Source organism: Bos taurus, chromosome 6, assembly GCF_002263795.3.
Source record: "Bos taurus isolate L1 Dominette 01449 registration number 42190680 breed Hereford chromosome 6, ARS-UCD2.0, whole genome shotgun sequence".
In the NCBI taxonomy this organism is placed as follows: Eukaryota; Metazoa; Chordata; class Mammalia; order Artiodactyla; family Bovidae; genus Bos; species Bos taurus.
Window position 1 is genome coordinate 89,212,895 of NC_037333.1, and position 19,494 is coordinate 89,232,388.

General features: G+C 39.4%; 1 protein-coding gene across 5 annotated transcripts in view; it reads left to right on the forward strand.

The window, feature by feature from the left end:
* The window catches only part of MTHFD2L (methylenetetrahydrofolate dehydrogenase (NADP+ dependent) 2 like), a 151,884-nt gene that overhangs the window by 119,832 nt on the left and 12,558 nt on the right, over positions 1-19,494 (forward strand). The window contains exon 8 of one of the 5 annotated variants that reach the window (XM_024993327.2): positions 9,739-13,570. The exons of the other annotated variants lie outside the window; for them this stretch is intronic. Within the exon in view, the coding sequence (XP_024849095.1) occupies positions 9,739-9,776 (38 nt within the window). The 3' untranslated portion in view covers positions 9,777-13,570. Of the gene's footprint in view, positions 1-9,738; positions 13,571-19,494 lie in introns of those variants that run through there. 5 annotated transcript variants of the gene reach the window in all.

The window sequence follows — 19,494 nt, forward strand, 5'->3', positions numbered from 1 at the left end:
GCCCTCACTATATTTCAGATCTAAATAGTTCCCTGGATAATTCAAGTCAATATCCCTCACTTGTGTTTTAAAGAGGACGAGAAAGAAGAGTTAGGTTAACATTACTATGGCCGATGAAGGAGACAAAGCAGCCAATGTGTAGGAATAAAAGAAATTCTAACCCAATGCCTTAGCTGTATAGATGAAGAAACTTAACCCCAAGATAGATATATTTTTAGATGCCTGACCCCTAATCCAATTTTACTTCCAATATCTTTGTCAAATACTTATCTGCATTGGGCTTTTCAGTATAATTTAGGAATCTTAGCTGTCTAATAATACATGGATGTAATAGAGTAATTTTCATATTAGAAATATTTTATATATTGGATTGGTCATTCTGGCCAAAAAGCAGGGTCATGCAAGAACTTCCACAAGTTAAAAGTATGTCTTTACAGACAAATTGAAAGGAAAAATCATGCTCTTTTTAAAAATAATTCAAACTTCACATTTTCTCTTGGAATTTGGTCATTAGATGATGGTTTGCCCAAGTCCTAGCTTGGTATATAATACAAATGACTATACAGAGACTCAGGAGCATCCTTCTGAGTAAGGTATTGGCCCCTTGAATGTGAGATTCCAGGGTGCATCAGGGACCAGGTCCAAGCAGGGATGCTAAGCCCGGTGCTAAAAAGAAAAGGGAAGCCTGAAGACAAAAGCTCTGGAGACAGAATGATGAAGAGAGCAAAGTACAGATGGACCGTATCATCTGCTGCCCTCACAGGCTGTCATTCATGGAGCCTGCCAGCTGAGCAAGGTGGCTCCCCAGTGAGCATGTATGTCTGTATGTATGCGTGTGTCCATTCTGACCTGTTTAGGAGATGACCTCTTTTCTTTATTTAATTTTTCATGTTCAGTCACTAATGTCAGATATCTATAATATATTTGAATTTCTAAACTTGAAATTTCAAGTAAGGATAGATTTCATTTTAAAAGTTGACCTTTTTTTTTTTTTTCCGGTCATTCTGCTTCTGGGTTACATTATAGTTACTGTGTGTTTATTGCAAAATCACCACACACTTATAATGCATCCAGATGGCATTGACAGCACGTGACAACCAGCTCAACGCAGGAAAGCAGGATGTTAAACACAGCTCACAACCTTGACTGTGCTTGTGGGGCAAGCTTACCTAGCTGGCAGTTGGCAGTGTTTTATAAGACCCTTCTCCTATATGATATTTCATTCAATTCAGATTTTATGAAAACTTTTTTTTTAAATGAGCATTGTGGGGTGGGTGCATACACTGTCACATATACAATCCCTTGGTAGTATCTATTAAATTACAGTTATGCGTATCTAACTATATAATGAAACAAAAAAGGACATGACCATGAGGGACTAAGATGTAAGGAAGAGCACTGAGCTGAGAGACTGAAGAGGTGCTCTGAGACCTATTATTGAAACCCATTAACTTAGCAACCTCTCTATCCAGCAATGTTGTTATCAGTTGACAGCAATGATGGCAGTTGTTCCTTCCAGCTCTAACACTTGGTGCATCTCGGACGTTCAGCTGAGTGTTGCCATGTGATTGTGTAAAAACACAGAAACTTTCAGAAAGTCAGGTTTTTCTGATCCTATCATAAAACACGCCTATGTGATTTATAAAATTACTCTTGTCGCCCTGCTGGTTCTTGGAGCCAGAGCCCTAAGACCTGGACTTGGTAGAGAAGGCCTTACCAGTGAGGCCATGACTCAATCACCCAGAGGAGCACGCAAGTGATAGGTTTTGACATGCTGCTCTTCAGATTGTTCATCAGGACTTAACCTGAGGTGAGGGATGATCCCGAAGCTGAGAGGGAGGGACTTTCACGTGGGTTCTGCTGCAAAACTTATAGGTAGCAGTCAGCTGTAAATTGCCACAGGGAAATTGTGGCTGATTTGTGAGTATCGATGAAAGTTTCACTATAACTATAGCCAAGACAGATAAGCCAGATACAGGTAAAATGCGGAGCTGAAGTAAATGGTCCTTGCAGAAATCTTGGCTCAATAATAAAGGAAACAGGATGACCTACTTCAAGTAGATTACTTGAGTGGGAATGATTTTTAAAGAATAATTTCATCCACGACCCCCTTTAGGTATTACTGGAAATATGTAAATAATTGCAGATTATTTTACAAATTCAGTGATTTATAGAAACAGGTTCCATTTAGTCCATTTTCTTTCTAAGAAAGTACACACGCCTGTATGTATTCTGCTTCATTATTAAATCTTTTGACCTCATTTTTAAATCAGGCTTCTCTCTAAGAAGACTGATGTTTTGTAGCAAATACAACATGAAGGTTGCATCACAATAGTTCTTGACAAAAGAGAACATAAAAACACCCTAAATATTTCCTTGAGACTTTGAGGTCAGATTTTTCTTTGGGTTTAGATATAGTTTCCTCTAAACTGCATCTTCCTTCGTCCACTAGGGCTTCCTGCTCTTATTTCTGTGTTCTCATAGCCAGTGTTTGTGAAGTGCTTACAGGGTACTAGGTATTGTTCCCAGACTTTTACATATGAATAACCCTATAAGCATGTATTGTTTAATTTTGATTCAGTTATCATGATAACCCTATAAGGTAGGTGTTGTTATGCCAACCACACACTGGCACTAGCCATCTGCCTCCACAAGGATTAAATCATGAGCTGCTGCAGCTGCTGACCTTCAACATTCCCTGAAAGGCGTTCAGGGTGGAGATAGAAATGAGGCACTGTGTGATCTGGGAACAACTGGCAGAACAGGTCTGCAGATAGATTTTCAGAAGATTTTATGAGCCCAATTCTTGCATCTCCTTGTGGCTAGAAAAGCACTAAAACCCTTCATGGTGACATCTGCTCCTCGTGACTAGCAGTAATTTTCAGGAGACTAGCATCAACTTTCAACAAAATACATGTGCCTGATTACATGTACTTGCCCTTCACCAAAGTCACTGACCTTTCCCCAGACTCTGTGCAGCGGTTTCTCAGCACTATCTGAAATAGCTCTTGGGCTACAGTCCTCATTTTGCCTTTAATAAAACTTGTTCCTTGTCCAGTTTTAACTGTTGCTTCTTATCCTCCAAACAGGCTTCTTAGGAGATAGGTAAGATGGTCTGGTATTCCCATCTCTTGAAGAATTTTCCAGTTTGTTGTGATCCACACAGTCAAAGGTTTTAGCATAGTCACTGAAGCAGAAGTAGATGTTTTTCTGGAATTTTGTTTTTTCTCTGATCCAATGGATGTTGGCAATATGACCTCTGGTTCCTCTGCCTTTTTAAAATCCAGCTTGTACATCTGGAATTTCTCAGTTCATGTACTGCTGAAGCATAGCTTGACGGATTTTGAGCATGTGAAGTGAGTGCAATTGTATGGCAGTTTGAACATTCTTTGGTATTGCCCTTCTTTGGGATTGGAATGAAACCTGACCTTTTCCAATCCTGTGGCCACTGCTGAGTTTTCCAAATTTGCTGACTGGCATATTGAGTGCAGCACTTTCGCAGCATCATCTTTTAGAATTTGAAATAGCTCAGCTGGAATTCCCATCTCCTCCAGTAGCTTTCTTCTTAGCAATTCTTCCTAAGGCCCACTTGACTTCACACTCCAGGATGTCTGGCTCTAGGTGAGTGACACCATCATGGTTATCCAGGTCATTAAGACCTTTTTTGTATAATTCTTCTGTCTGTTCTTGCCACCTCTTCTTAATCTCTTCTGCTTCTGTTAGATCTTTGCTGTTTCTGTCTTTCATTGTGCCCATCTTTGCATGAAATGTTCCTTGGTATCTCCAACTTTCTTGAAGATATCTCTAGTCTTTCCCATTCTATTGCTTTCTTCTATTTCTTTGCACTGTTCACCTAAGGCTTACTTACCACTTATTTTGACTATTGAGAAAGAGAAACCTACATGTTTCCCCTGGTTCAAGGACTAAGATTTTTGTGTGTATGCCCAGCCAGGAAAGATGAGTTACCTGCTGTTAGAACCTGCCTGTGGATATATACCCAGGACTGGGATTGCTGGGTCTATTTTTAATTTTTTGAGGAACTCCATCCATTTTTCAGCAGTGTTTGTACCAATTTACATTTGCATCTACAGTGCACAAGTGTTCCCTTTTTCTCCAGGTCTTCTCTACCACTTGTTATTTCTTGTCTTTTTCACAGTAGCCATTCTGACAAATGTGAGGTGATATCTCACTGTAGTTTTGATTTGCATTTCTCTGATGATTGAGCAACATTTTACATACCTGTTGGTCACTTGTATATTTTCTTTGGAAAATGTGTCCATTCCATTTCTTGGCCCATTTTCTAATTGAGTTGTTTGAGGGTTTTGTTTTTTCTTTTGTGCTATTGAGTTGTATGTTCTTCATATATTTTGGTTATTAAATTCTTATCCAGTATGTGGTTTGCAAGTATTTCCCCCCATTCTGTAGGTTGCCGTTCCACCTTGTTGTTACTTTTTCTGTGCTGGTGCTTTTTAGTTTGATGTTGTCCCACTTGTTGATTTTTATTTTTGTTGTTTGTGCTTTGGTGTCATAGCCAAAAACCTACTGCTAGGACCAATGTTAAGAGTTTCTTCCCTATGTTTTCTTCTAGGAGTTCTATGGTATGAGGTATTAAATAGACTTTAATCCATTTTAAGTTAATTTTTGTAAGTACTGTGAGCTAGAGCTCCAATTTCATTTTTCTTTATGTCTTTATCCAGTTTCCCCAGTATCATTTTTTTGAAGAGATTTTCCTTTTCCAATGAAGTGTTCTTGACTCCCTTGTCAAATGTTAGCTGACCTATGTAGGGGATTTATTTCTGAGTTCTCAGTTCTTTCATTGATCTATGTATCTGTTTTACAGCTTTCATTATTATAGCTTTATATATTGTTTGCTTCCCAGGTGACTCAGTGCTAAAGAATCTGCCTGCTAATATAGGAGATGGAAGAGACACAGGTTCGATCCTTGGGTCAGGAATATTCCCTGGAGGAGGAAATGGCAACCCACTCCAGTATTCTTGCCTGGAAAATTCCACAGACAGAGAAGCCTGGTGGGCTATAGTCCATGGGGTTGCAAAGAGCTGGACACAACAGCACAAGCACAAAATATTGTTTGAAATGGGTCCTTCACCTTTGTTCTCAGGCCTGCTTTAGCTATTTAGGATCTTTGTGTTTCCATACAAATTTTTAAGATTTTTTTTTTCTGTTTCTGTGAAAAATGCCATTGGAATTTTGATAGAGATTGAATCAAATATATTGATGGCTTTGGGTAGCATGTGAAGTGAAGTGAAAGTCGCTCAGTCATGTCCAACTCTGTGCAACCCCGTGGATATACAGTCCATGGAATTCTCCAGGCCAGAATACTATAGTGGGTAGCCTTTCCCTTCTCCAGGGGATCTTCCCAACCCAGGGATCGAACCCAGGTCTCCCACATTGCAGGCGGATTCTTTACCAGCTGAGCCAACAAGGGAAGCTCATAGACATTTAAAAATATTATTTCTTCTAATCCATGAACATGGAATATCTTTCCACTTATTATTTGTCTTCTTCAATTTCTTTCATCAAAGTCTTGCAGTTTTCATTGTATAGATCTTTCATTTCCTTGGTTAAGTTTATTCCTAAGTTTTTTATTGTTTTATGAAGCTATAGTGAACAGGATAGTTTTCATTATTTCATTTTCAGATTTCATTGTTATGTATAGTATCAACTACACTAAATCAACACTACTGATTTATGATCCAGCAACCCCACTTCTCTTATCCAAAGGAAATGAAAACAGGATACAGAAAAGATATGTCTTGTTTAGTGTAGTTTTACTCATAAGAGCCAAGATATGAAAATAACCTAGACATGCCTCAGTAGATGAGTGGAGAGTCTGGGAGGGCAGTGGGGCCAAGTGCCCTCTGGAGCTGAGTTAGCCTGCCCTGAAGGTCACAGAGGGAGGCAGGGCCAGCACCGACTCCATAAGGTACCAGGGAAAACTGTGTTCATGAGGGAGTCTGTGCTTGAACTTGAGGAGGGATTTGTAGGTGAGGAGTGGGGTGGTCCTAGAGAGAAGGAACAGGGGGCATCTAGGCCAGCCATCCTGGGACAGTAAGAGGAAAGAGAAAGTCAGATGCTGGATAAGTCTGTCTGTCCATTCCTAGGCCTATAACTCACTCTTTTCTTAACCTACCCAGGAACAGGACACCTCCAGCCATGGAGGGGATATACCAGCCAAGTCCAGCCCCTGTCAGCGATTTCTCTCTGGCCCATAATTCTCTGCACAGTAGAGGCCTAGGTACTTCTCTGGCTCCTCACTACAGCCCTTTCTAAAAAATGCTGAAGAGGATGGTAGGAAGGGGAGAAGTGCTCAGGGCCCTTTCTGGAATCCCTGGAGGCCACAGAAGGGCTGGGGGTGGGATGCAGGGGGGTAGGGATGCCAAGTGTCAGGCATGCCAATGTCAGGATGCCAAGTCAGGATGCCAGTGTCAGGCATTGCTATGAGCACTTGGGATGCAACAGTGACTGACACAGGCAAAGTCCTTCCTGACAAAGAGCTTACACTCTGGTTGGAGAAGACAGGTAATAAATATATAATATACTATATTAGGCAGTATTTAATGTTACAAGAATAAAACAAGATGGGGGGCGAGGCTAGAGATTTATGGCCTTAGGTTGTTGAGAAAGAGTGGTCACAGCAGGCTAACTGCTGATCAGAAGAAAGTCAAGTCGAGAGCCATGTGGATATATGGGGCAGGAACAGTCTAGACACATGGATGAGCAGTGTGAAGACCTTGAGGTACAGTGTGCCTGCTGGTTTTGATGAGCTGAGGAAGGCCACTGTAACTGGGGCAAAATAAATAAGGGGAATAATGCTGGGAAATAAAGAGGAAGCAGCAGGGGTACCACATCATGAATGGCCTTACAGACCATGCAAAGGAATTTGAATTTTACTCTAAGTGCAGTGGAAAGCCATTGGAGGATTTGTGCCAAAGCCATTGCAGGATATTTATGCATTTTTTGCATTTAACAAAATCATCCTGGTTTTTTGAATGACAAATCAACCTTAGAGAGGTGAGGATACCTGTTAGGGTACCTGTTAAGGTACCTGTTAGGATACCTGTTAGGGTACCTTAGAGAGGTGAGGTACCTGTTAGGGTACCTGTTAAGAACCCATTGTAATTATCCAGGTAAGAAATTATCCAAGATGGGGTGTGGACCCAGGTGGTAATGGTTGAAAGTATTAAGAGGTAGTTAGATGGTAGATAAAATTTAAAAGGAGAGTTAGAATGATTGGCTAAGTGATTAGATATAAAAGAAAGAGAATTATTTATGACTCTAAGAGTTCTCAAATAGGCAGAAGTGAAGGTATTCTTTTGAGATGAGTCTGAAATGATCAGTGAATTTCATCTATTTATGTGTATATAGGGCAGAGAGTGGGCAGAAAAAGAAAATAGGGCTCTTTCCATGGGAAGGGAACAGCGGATCAAAAGGAAGGAGGAAAGATTCCAAAAGGCCTTATGTACTCAATAAGTGATCCAACATTGTTTGTTGAATAAGGAAAGTAGGATATTCTAAATAATTGTGATTTGGTCCAAATAGTTATAGCCTTACCATGCATTCTTCAAAAGAATCTCCACTAGACAAATCTCTCCTAGAGCAAAAAGAACCCTATAATTTGGGACTCCATCTGGTCAGAATTATTCCTCAAAATTCGAATGCAGTAGTCAAAATATGAGGACAGAAGAGGGTCCAGAATTACACAGAAGGTACTGTTCTTATAAGAAACTACTATAAAGGAATTAAAACTCATGAAGTGCTTTTTAAAGCAGCTTTTCATCTATATTTTCTCTTCTTTTACTATAGGTACTTCCAGATGTCTTATTTATGCATAGTAGTCTACATTCAAAACCTGAGAGTTACCTTTTACTTCATGCTTTTTTATACTATGTACAATATTTTATATAAGGCTATGATTTGGAGTTAGACTGATTTAGGTTTGAATTCTAGCTCTGTTGCTTAAAACAATTAGGATCTTGGCAAATCACTTCAGCTCTCTGAGACTTATCATCCAAAAAACTGAGATAATAATACCTATCTTATAGAGTTGTTACAAAGATTAAATGAAATAATCACCTCACATAACTAATGTATGAGACTTCCTGAGCATAATACCTGGCAGAAAACAGTGTATGTGTGTGTTTGTGAGTGTGCACATTATTCAGCCTTTCTCTCCATTCCCACTAGAGTACTAACCTGGAAATATGTAATTTCACCTTTCAATTACCACTCAGCTCCTCATTACTTTTCTGACCTCAGCTCTCTTCCCGTCAGATCTGTTGTCACCCAATAATCCCCATCTTCTCCAAACTCCCATAGTAGGTCTCAATCTGCCCAACTCTTTCTGTTCTTGATCCTGTACTGCCTTGCACTTTTATTTAGTTGTCCCCTACTGAATTGTATGCCTCTGTAAGGGAAGCTTCCTGTCCTCCATTGCTTTTGTATCTTCATCCCACACCAGGTTCAACCTTCTCAGTCATATCACTGGTCATTTGCATGATAATCCTGGATAACTTACAAATCTCTAGTGTTACTCTTGCATTACAGAAATAATCCCTTATAGTTGCCTGAATGGGAACAAAAGCTCCCACTGAAGGTGGCATCTGACACATTATTAATGTACAGCAATCTAGATTCAGTAGTGATACATCCACTGAATCATACATTGGCTTTTTCAGTGCACACTTCTCGCTCAACACACCGTCAAGGTACCAGGGATTTGGCACACACAGATAGACCGAGTCCCTGTTCCCACAGAACTTATATTCTCTAGTGTATGTTAGTCTCTCAGTCATGTCCTACTCTTTGCCCCCTCATGGACTGTAGCCCACCAGGCTCCTCTGTCCCTGGAATTCTCAGAAAGAATACTGGAGTGGGTTGCCATGCCCTTCTCCAGGGTATCTTCCCAACCAGGGATTGAACCTGGGTCTCCTGCATTGCAGGCAGAGTCTTTACCATCTGACCCACCAGGGAAGCCCTGTATTCTCTAGATTATATGTCAAAGTAACCATTTTTTGGAAGTGGCTTTGGTACTGTGTGTGTGTGCTAGGTTGCTTCAGTCATGTCCAACTCTTTGTGACCCTATGGATTATAGCTCACCAAACTCCTCTGTCCATGGGATTCTCCAGGCAAGAATAATAGAGTGGGTTGCCATGCCCTCCTTCAGGGGATCATCCCACTCCAGGGATTGAACCTGTGTCTCTAGGGTCTCCTGCATTGGCAGGCATGAACTTTACCACTAGTGCCACCTGGGAAGCCGATTTTGGTACTACTTACTCTTAAATGTATGTTCTAAAGCTGGGAGAGTAAGAGCGTGTTACCAGTTTCTAAGGAAATAAAACTATTTTGGAATGAACCACTTTTAGAGAACTATTAATCTGTGGTGATATTATAAAGAACCAAAATTAAACTGAGTTTTCCATGTTAATCATTTAATTTGATGATGTATGTCTTAGTCAGTTTGAGCTGCTATGACAAATTATCAAAGGCTAGGTGGCATAAAGAACAAATATTTATTTCTTACAGTTCTGGACACTGGGAGTCTAAGATCAGAGTGTCATCATATCCAGGTTCTGGTGAGAACCCCATTCTGAGTTATAGACAGCTAATTTCTCACTGTATCTTTACATGTCACAAAGATCATGATAGCTCCCTGAATTTTTTTTTTTTTTAAAGAGTACTGAAAGTTGGAACTCTAATGACTTAATCTTTTCCTAAAAGGTCCTGAGAATTTTGCAAAGAGATTGCACTGGTCATAGCAAACACCCTCTTCCAACAACACAAGAGAAGACTACACATGGACATCACCAGATGGTCAACACTGAAATCAGACTGATTATATTCTTTGCAGCCAAAGATGAAGAAGTTCTATACAGTCAGCAAAAACAAGACCAGGAGCTGACGGTGGCTTAGATCTTGAGCTCCTTATTGCTAAATTCAGACTTAAATTGAAGAAAGTAGAGAAAACCACTAGACCATTCAGTTATAACCTAAATCAAATCCCTTACAATTATACAGTGGAAGTGACAGATAGGTTCAAGGGATTAAAACTGATAGAGTTCCTGAAGAACTATGGATGGAGGTTCATGACACTGTACAGAAGGCAATGATCAAGACCATCCTCAAGAAAAAGAAATGCAAAAAGGCAAAACGGTTGTCTGAAGAGGCCTTACAAATAGCTGTGAAAAGAAGAGAAGCAAAAAGCAAAAGAGAAAAGGAAAGATATAAGCATCTGAATGCAGAGTTCCAAAGAATAGCAAGGACAGATAGGAAAGCCTTCCTCAGTGATCAATGCAAAGAAATAGAGGAAAACAATAGAATAGGAAAGACCAGAGATCTCTTCAAGAAAATTAGATACTAAGGGAACATTTCATGCAAAGATGGGCACAATAAAGGACAGAAATGGTATGGACCTAACAGAAGCAGAAGATATTAAGAAGAGGTGGCAAGAATATACAGAAGAACTATATAAAAAATATCTTCACGACCCAGATAACCACAATGCTGTGATCACTCACCTAGAGCCAGACATCCTGGAATGTGAAAGTCAAGTGGGCCTTAGGAAGCATCACTATGAACAAAGCTAGTGGAGGTGATAGAATTCCAGTTGAGCTATTTCAAATCCTGAAAGATGATGCTGTGAAAGTGCTGCACTCAATATGCCAGCAAATTTGGAAAACTCAACAGTAGCCACAGGACTAGAAAAGGTCAGGTTTCATTCCAATCCCAAAGAAAGGCAATGCCAAAGAATGTTCAGTGTATACTGCATAATTGCGCTCATCTCACAGGTGAGCAAGGTAATACTCAAAATTCTCCAAGTGAGGCTTTAACAGTACGTGAACCATGAAATTCCAGATGTTCAAACTGCATTTAGAAAAGGCAGAGGAGCCAGAGATCAAATTGCCAACATCCGTTGGATCATCGAAAAAGCGAGAGAGGTCCAGAAAAACGTCTACTTCGACTTTATTGACTATGCCAAAACCTTTGACTATGTGTATCACAACAAACTGTGGAAAGTTATTCAAGAGATGGGAATACCAGACCACCTTACCTGCCTCCGGAGAAATCTGGATGTAGGTCAAGAAGCAACAGTTAGAACTGGACATGGAAAAACAGACTGGTTCCAAATCGAGAAAGAAGTACGTCAAGGCTGTTTATTGTCACCCTGCTTATTTAACTTATATGCAGAGTACATCATGAGAAATGCTGGACTGGATGAAGCATTGAGCTGGAACCAAGATTGCTAGGAGAAATACCAATAACCTCAGATATGCAGATGACACCACCCTTATGGCAGAAAGTGAAGAGGAACTAATGAGCCTCTTGATGAAAGTGAAAGAGGAGAGTGAAAAAGTTGGTTTAAAAGTCAACATTCAGAAAACTAAGATACTGCATCTGGTCCCATTCACTTCGTGGCAAATAGATGGGGAAACAATGGAAACAGTGACAGACTTTATTTCTTTGGGCTTCAAAATCACTGCAGATGGCGACTGCAGCCATGAAATTAAAAGACGCTTGCTCCTTGGAAGAAAAGTTATGACCAACCTAGACAACATATTAAAAAGCAGAGCATTACTTTGCCAACAAAGGTCCATCTAGTCAAAGCTTTGATTTTTCCAGTAGTCATGTACGGATGTGAGAGTTGGACTATAACGAATGCTGAGCTCCGAAGAATTGATGCTTTTGAACTGTGGTGTTGGAGAAGACTCTTGAGAGTCCCTTGGACTGCAAGGTGATGCAACCAGTCCATCCTAAAGGAAATCAGTCCTGAATATTCATTGGAGGGACTGATGCTGAAGCTGAAACTCCAGCTTATTGGACACCTGATGTGAAGAACTGACTCATTTGAAATGACCCTGATGTTGGGAAAGATTGAAGACAGGAGGAGAAGGAGACAACAGAGGATAAGATGGTTGGATGGCTTCACTGACTCAATGGACATGAGTTGTAGTAAGCTCCAGGAGTTGGTGATGGACAAGGAAGCCTTGCGTGCTGCAGTCCATAGGGTCACAAGGAGTCTGACATGACTGAGCGACTGAACTGAACTGAACAGATCCCACCTCAAGCACTTCTGTTTTGGTAGACAGTAGTCACCATCTTCAGTGATTTTGGAGCCCCCCAAAATAAAGTCTGTCACTGTTTCCATTGTTTCCCTATCTATCTCCCATCTATCCTAAAAGTGTTAGATCTTCTTTTATACTAAAATTGGAGTTTTGAGCTAACACTATGAAAAGTTTATATTTTGAGTCAGACTGATCAACTGTATTGTTATTGACTGAATATGTGTTCCTTAAAATTCATATATTTAAATCCTACCCTCCAGTATGATGAGATTAGGAGGTGGGAGATATCGACCATTGAGCCGGCTGCTGCTTTGTTGTTTACAGCATGGGCAAGATGCTTAAAGTCTAGGTCTTTGAACTCAGGTCAACCTTTAGAGACATTCATTTTAGTAGAACATATTTTACATTGAATTCTTTACCGATGTGGAGAAGAGTTGGACTTTCCAGGTGGCAACAGTGGTAAAGAATCAGCCTGCCAATGCAGGAAACACAAGAGACTAGGGTTCCATATCTGGGTAGGGAAGATCCCCTGGAGTAAGAAATGGCAACCCACTCCAGCATTCTTGCCTGGAATATTCCCTGGACAGAGGAGCCTCGTGGGGCTACAGTCCATGGGGTCACAAAGACATGACTGAGCACACACACATATGGAGAAGAGTTAAACTGAAACATAAAAGGTTGTCTACCAAAACAGAAGTGCTTGATGCCTCTGAAGTCCTTGTTTTATACTTAAGGGTGAGTTGTTTTTTTTTTTTTTTGAAGTTGTTTCTCAGGGTCTTTTTAAAATAAAAATATCTATAGGAAGGAAATTTTATGTCCTAGTGTCTCGGGTTGATTATGGCAGACTACTGGGATCAAGACAGTGCCAGTGATTTTTGAGGATACTCCAAACAGCCTGTCTAGTTTACAGATTTGCCACTCTGCTGTACATGTTCAGAGGCTTGAGGAAGAAGGATTGGGGAGGGAAGAAAAAGGATTGGGGAGAATGACAAGAATAAATGATAATGTTTTTATAAAGGAAGTCATGAAATGAAGATATTTTAGTTATGTTGACAGAGTACTAAAAATATCCTAGCGGAGATCCTTACTCCTGCTCACCAAAATGGAAACTAGCAATGATGGCTGACACTATTCATGGTCAGAGAGGAGGTTCCTCTGGTGGTCACAGAGTTTGTTGAAAACAATTTCAAATTTTGATCAGGTAATTAATTTGTTATTTGGCTCCATTTAAGGCCTCCTGAGTTGTGAGTGGTAGTTTTAAATATTCACATCTGTATTTCTCTTGGCATCTCTCTAGTCAGTCAGCTGTGTTTGACTCTTTGTGATCCCATGAACTATAGCCCACCAGGCTCCTTGTCCATGGAATTCTCCAGGCAAGAATACTGGTGTGAGTATAGATTTGACTTAACATAATGAGTAAAGCAGATAAAGCAAAAAAAAAAAAGAAGAAGAAGAAGAAAGAAAAGACTTAGCCACCTTACCCAGTTTAAGTTAAATAGTTGAGGGAAGTCTTTGTAACAAAAAACTTATAAAAATATGACCAAAGTCTCATAATCCTGTCCATTCCATTAATATTCCACTGGGTGCCATAATAATGAATATCTTAATATATATGTATGTATATGTATATATGTATATATATATGTGTGTGTGTATATATATATATATATATATATATATAATAACTTGTAGAAACCCCAGGAGTCAGACAGCTAGATAAATGCAAAAGAAAGCATAGTAAATTGTCTCTGGGGCACCCGATTCCCTGTTGCCTCACAAGAATCCAGTGGCGAGCCATTCACTTGTCAAGGAGCCCTTACTCTCTCTCTCTGGCTCATCATGCTCTCATTTTTTATGTCAACCATCTGAGAAAGTGGAGTGTTTTCCATATTATCTCCTGAGTCATACTATTTCTCCAGTCTCATGCAAGTCAGGTTTTTCTGGTTGTTATTTACCTACTTCATCTTCCTGAAGCTTGTCTTCCCTTCATTACAGCGGATGTGTTTGGGAGGTCATGCTTCTAAATGGTCTGCATTTAGAAGCAAGGGAAAATCTCTAAGCATTTAATTTGGACAATTACGCATGTATAGGAGGAGACAGAAATTCACATGAAGGGAACGAGGAATTTTCCTTCTGCTGCTGGTTGCCACAAATAAAGAATCATTCCTTTTCCTTTTAGGGAAGGGAGTTGGTTTTAAAAGTTAGTTGTAACATTGCTGGAAATCTGATATGGGCCATAGAGTACTTCTTTGCAAGAGAGAGAAATGGACAAAATACAAATGGAAATAAAACAGTACTGTGGGAATTTAACATATCAATTCTTTCTCTTCTACCCAAGAATAGATTTATAAAGCACAAATACATTCTTTGACTTAACTAGAATATACAATTTTCAAAATGTATTAGCAAAATTAATTCTGTTTAGGTATATATGTAAATTCAATTATTCGGGAACTTTGGAGTCAGTATATCACATACTATGGTGCTTCCTAGGTGGCGCCGTGATAAAGAATCTGCCTGCCAATGCAGGAGACACAAGAGACATGGGTTTGATATCCCTGAGTTGGGAAGATCCCCTGGAGTAGGAATGGCAACCCTCTCCAGTAGTCTTACCTGGAAAGTCCCGTGGACAGGGAGCCTGGTGAGCAAAGAGTCACAAAGAGTCGGACACAACTGAGTGAATGAGCGCATACATCATACAGCAATAGAAATTCCCTATCTGCTTAAAAATTAGTGAGTCTTCCTAACGAAGTGTTTAAAATGAGAGTCTGGATTATTAAACCCAGATCCTGAAAACCTGGGAAAGTAAAGTTTCCAGAGGAAATAATGACACACAACACACAAGCCAGAGATACCCTGTCATGAAGCATGGGTTGCTGGTGCCGGAAGGTTAACGATCACACACTTCTTCTTTATTCTTACCTTAATTGTTAAAAGGTAACTGTTAATCCCTTATGTAGCTGTAAGTATCCTTCGTTAGCAATACTTCCACACCTTGTGACCATGTGTCACCCCTGGTTTTTAAGGCACACCTAATCTGAACACCTGGTTTCTTTCATCATCCCTCCATTACCTCAAATTTTAAACTTCTGCGCCATGCCTGTTCTTCTTACCTTCAAACTGAAAGATGGTTGACTTCAAGTAAGAAATGATGGAAATTATGTCAAGCCAAACCTGTGTTAATTCTTCCCTTTAGAAATTTGAAATCAATAACATGATAAAGAGTAGATGTCTACATATTGGAGAAAAGGAAGCATAGCAGATTAGATACATATTTCATGCTGAAAAGGGATTTCTTGAAAAATAATTGAATAGCATTCAAGAACCTAAAACTTTATGAAAATAAAACTTGGATTTCTTCTTTATTTTAATTTTCTTCTGAAAATTATTTAGCAGTATACAGAATCTGCCTGCAATGCAGGAGACTGGGGTTCAATCCGTGGGTGAAGATCCCCTGGAGAAGGAAATGGCAATCCACTCCAGTATCCTTGCCTGGAAAATGCCATGGACAGAGGAGCCTGGTGGGCTACCGTCCATGGGATCACAAGAGTCAGACACGACTTAGTGACTAAACCACCATACATTTTTCTCTCCAATTTCTCACTTTGAAAAGCTGGTTATTCTTAAATACATAAATGCCTAGGTTTATTCGCAAAAGAAATTTTTTCAAAAGCTTATTCATCTTGAACACAGTATCTACAGCTGTCCTGACCCTTCACTTAATGGTCATGCAGCCCATGACCACCTTCCTAGCCTCTTCTCTGTCTCTTCTCTGCTTGCACCATGTGCTTCAGTCATAATGCACTTTTTTGAGCTCCTCCATTGCATCGGCTTTGTTGTCAGGTCCAAAGTTCCTTTGCTTTTATTATTCCTGGTATTTGCACTGCATTCTTTCCTTCTTTCTTCTTCCCTCAGACATTCATAAAATCTTGAAGCTTTTCTGTCACTTTACAAATATTCTCTGACCCCAGTATGATTTCTGTTCCTCTTTGAAGTGCTCTCACAAGAACCAGAATTTATTCCCATCTTAGCAAGTTTACCTTTATGTTGCTTCTTTGGTGTTCTCACTTCTCTGGCCCAGATGATAAGCTCATCCCATTAGAAAAATATACACAGAATAGGCAGTTTTCCCCATTTGATATATCCTGCATCAGAACATTATTTTTTCAAAGTTTTAAAAATACGTTTTAAACAACAAGGTCCTACTGTATAGCATAGACAGCTGTATACAACATCCTATGCTATGCTATGGTAAGTCACTTCAGTCGTGTCCGACTCTGTGCGACCCCATAGACAGCAGCCCACCAGGCTTCCCCGTCCCTAGGATTCTCCAGGCAAGAACACTGGAGTGGGTTGCCATTTCCTTCTCCAATGCATGAAAGTGAAAAGTGAAAGTGAAGTTGCTCAGTCGTGTCCAACTCTTAGCGACCCCATGGACTGCAGCCTACCAGGCTCCTCCGTCCATGGGATTTTCCAAGCAAGAGTACTGGAGTGGGGTGCCATTGCCTTCTCCGACAACATCCTATGATAATCCATAATGGAAAAGACTACGTAAAAAAAGAGCATATATAAATGTATCACTGTACAGCAGTGATTAACACGTTGTAAATCAACTGTATGTCAATAAATAAAAATAATAATGCCTCAAATTTGTATAATTATCTGCTAGGCTCTATATGAACTAGACTCCTCCATATCATCTCCTGAAACTCTTCCCTTCACTTCTACATGTCAACCCCACTGACATTCTTGCAGTGTTTCCAAGAATTGATGCCATTTTCTGCCTGGGGGATATCTTATTTCTACCTCATCACAAACATTGTTCCCCAATCAAGAACACTGTTTATTCCCTACCTCTCCATTTCACCTGGAAAAGTTTGATTCATCTTCTGATTTCTGGACTTGGCAGAGATATTCATATACTCAACCTCAGTTAGGTCCCTCCCAACACAGTCACAGTGCAGTAAGCATTTTGTTTGTAGAACATATCATAGCCTTAGCTCAATTATTATGTAGGTAATTATATTTATAATATAAATCTCCCAACTAGACTATAAGTTCCAAGGGATAGTGACAACGGCTGTCTTTCTCAAGAAACTTTTTTCGTAAATCTCTGGGGAGTTTTGAGCATGTGTTGGAACAGTGAATAATGGAGTTCAGAAAATATGCAGTGGTTCGGAAATATGCAAGACAAGGATGTAGGGCTGGATCATAAAAGATCCTAGCTGACATGACAAAGAATTGACATTTTATCCTAAAGGCAGTCTACCGACTGAGCTAGCTGTGTGGCTAAAGACAGTCAAAATTCAACAAATGTTTATAAGCTGAAGTGATCTAATCTATGTTTTAAAGAATAAATCTGGCAGCAGGTTATATAGCTAATAAGGTAGAGACTGAAATCCAAGAGACTTATTACAGTAGATTATAAAAAATGACTATACGTGTCTTCTTGCCTCATGGGCACATCCTCTTGGCAATGTGACTTGGTGATTCTTCCTATTCTAAGCCTTTAAATTTGAGCTTGACCATGTGACTTGCTTTGACCAATGAGGCATTCAGATGTTACACTGGGGGTGGCTGGGAGTTGACTGGAAAGTCGGAGGCCACCACATGAAGTAACCTTCATTGAAGCAGTGGATTCTAACCACATTTAAATCTCCTCCATATATGTGTATATGTATAACATTCCCTACCCTCATTAGAAACAGCTCTCATTTCAGCAGTGATTCTCAGTGGTGCATACTGGAATCATGAGGCGGGAGGAGGCATATTTAATTTGATTACAGTTCTCAGGAGATTCCAACCTACTCTATGATGACAAATTGAAAGCCATGCTAGTAAATTTCATGGATCAATAAATGAATAGTTAATGTAGCTGGGGAGTTAGTAAGCACCACAAAGGAAGTAGCATTTAGCCAGATCTGAAAAGGAAGAACAAATATTCATTGGATGGAGAAGTGCAGGAATGGTATGTCAAAGAAAATAGTATGTACAAAGGCAAACCTTGTGTCCAGAATGACTGATTTTAATTTGTGAGCTCTTTGCTCTTTTATTTCTAAACAACTGGACACACACTCTCTAGTGTCTGAATTTTGCTGATAGGCATTATTATTAAGGAAATTATAGAATATATTTTGCAGAGTCAACAGTTTAGAAAGAAGTCATTCAAATAAATTATCATGACGATTGTCACCTTTCCTCAAAATATTCTTATTTTTAGGAAACTGCTTTAAAATCATCAAGTCATGTCCATCTAAATCTCATTCCCTAAAGTAAGTTCCATACAAGTAACGACAGGATTTGAGGATTATTTTACTTGCCTCCATTGTCAGTTTCAGACTCTAAAATCATGTTGACTTTATGAAATTTAATCTAATCATGGTTTTGTGGCATCTGTTCATAAAAGTCTCTCATGAAAGCATCAATATCAATCAAGATCTAATTCCTGATTCCCATATGTACAGAATTTTAGTATTTTTCTTAAAACACAAACATACTCCCTCACAGTAAATAAGTTTATGAATGAAATTACTGCCTTAAAATTCTTCTTTAATTCTTTTCAATGGAGCATATAGAACACCTTTTCTCACACATAATAGGATTAATCTTTAATAGCATCATCTTCTGCAAACAGGTGCAAACCCTGTTTGCCCTCAGGGAAAGACCAGTCAATGAGAAGTTATTCTGGTGATGTAATGCTTGTTAACTTACTCTTTCTCAAACATGATTGGGGAAAATGCTTTTCAGAGCATCAGACCGGTATTGAACTTAACTCTTTTCACAAACATGTCACTTAGGACAGCCTTGAAATAGTTATGCAAAGTAATTAGACTAAGAGAATTTCTTCTAAGCATTGGCATCTGTACCCATTGGCATTTGCCAGTGATAATTCCTCATATTTCTTGAGAAATCACTTACTTCCATACCCTGGTCCTTATGTAAATAGAAAAAGAATACATTAACATTAGCCAGCAGCAGCAAAACTTAGCAGTTCTTTCTCAGACATAGATCCTAATTAAAATCCAATCAAAAGAAATAGAGATCTTATATTTTTTAAATCAAATTCAACACAATCTGCCTCTCATGACTCTGTACAAATTCTATTTTCATACCTGACTAGTTATGTCAAAGATAAAAATATCTGAAATAAGTATTTGAATAAAACCAAATGTGTTCACAGTGATGTCATAAAATTCTGCCTAGTGATAATTTACAAGGCTCTGTTGACACAGCTAAATGCTCATGGAAGTCCAGAGAAGTCCTCACCCAAGACAGGTGAAGATCCATTACCCATCACATAGTCTTGATTCTATGAAGTGATTGGACAGGACAGATACATGTTGGTTTGCATAGTAAAGTGTGCAGGACAGCAGACATAGAGCCACACATTTCAGGCAGTTGTTATTTCATGTGA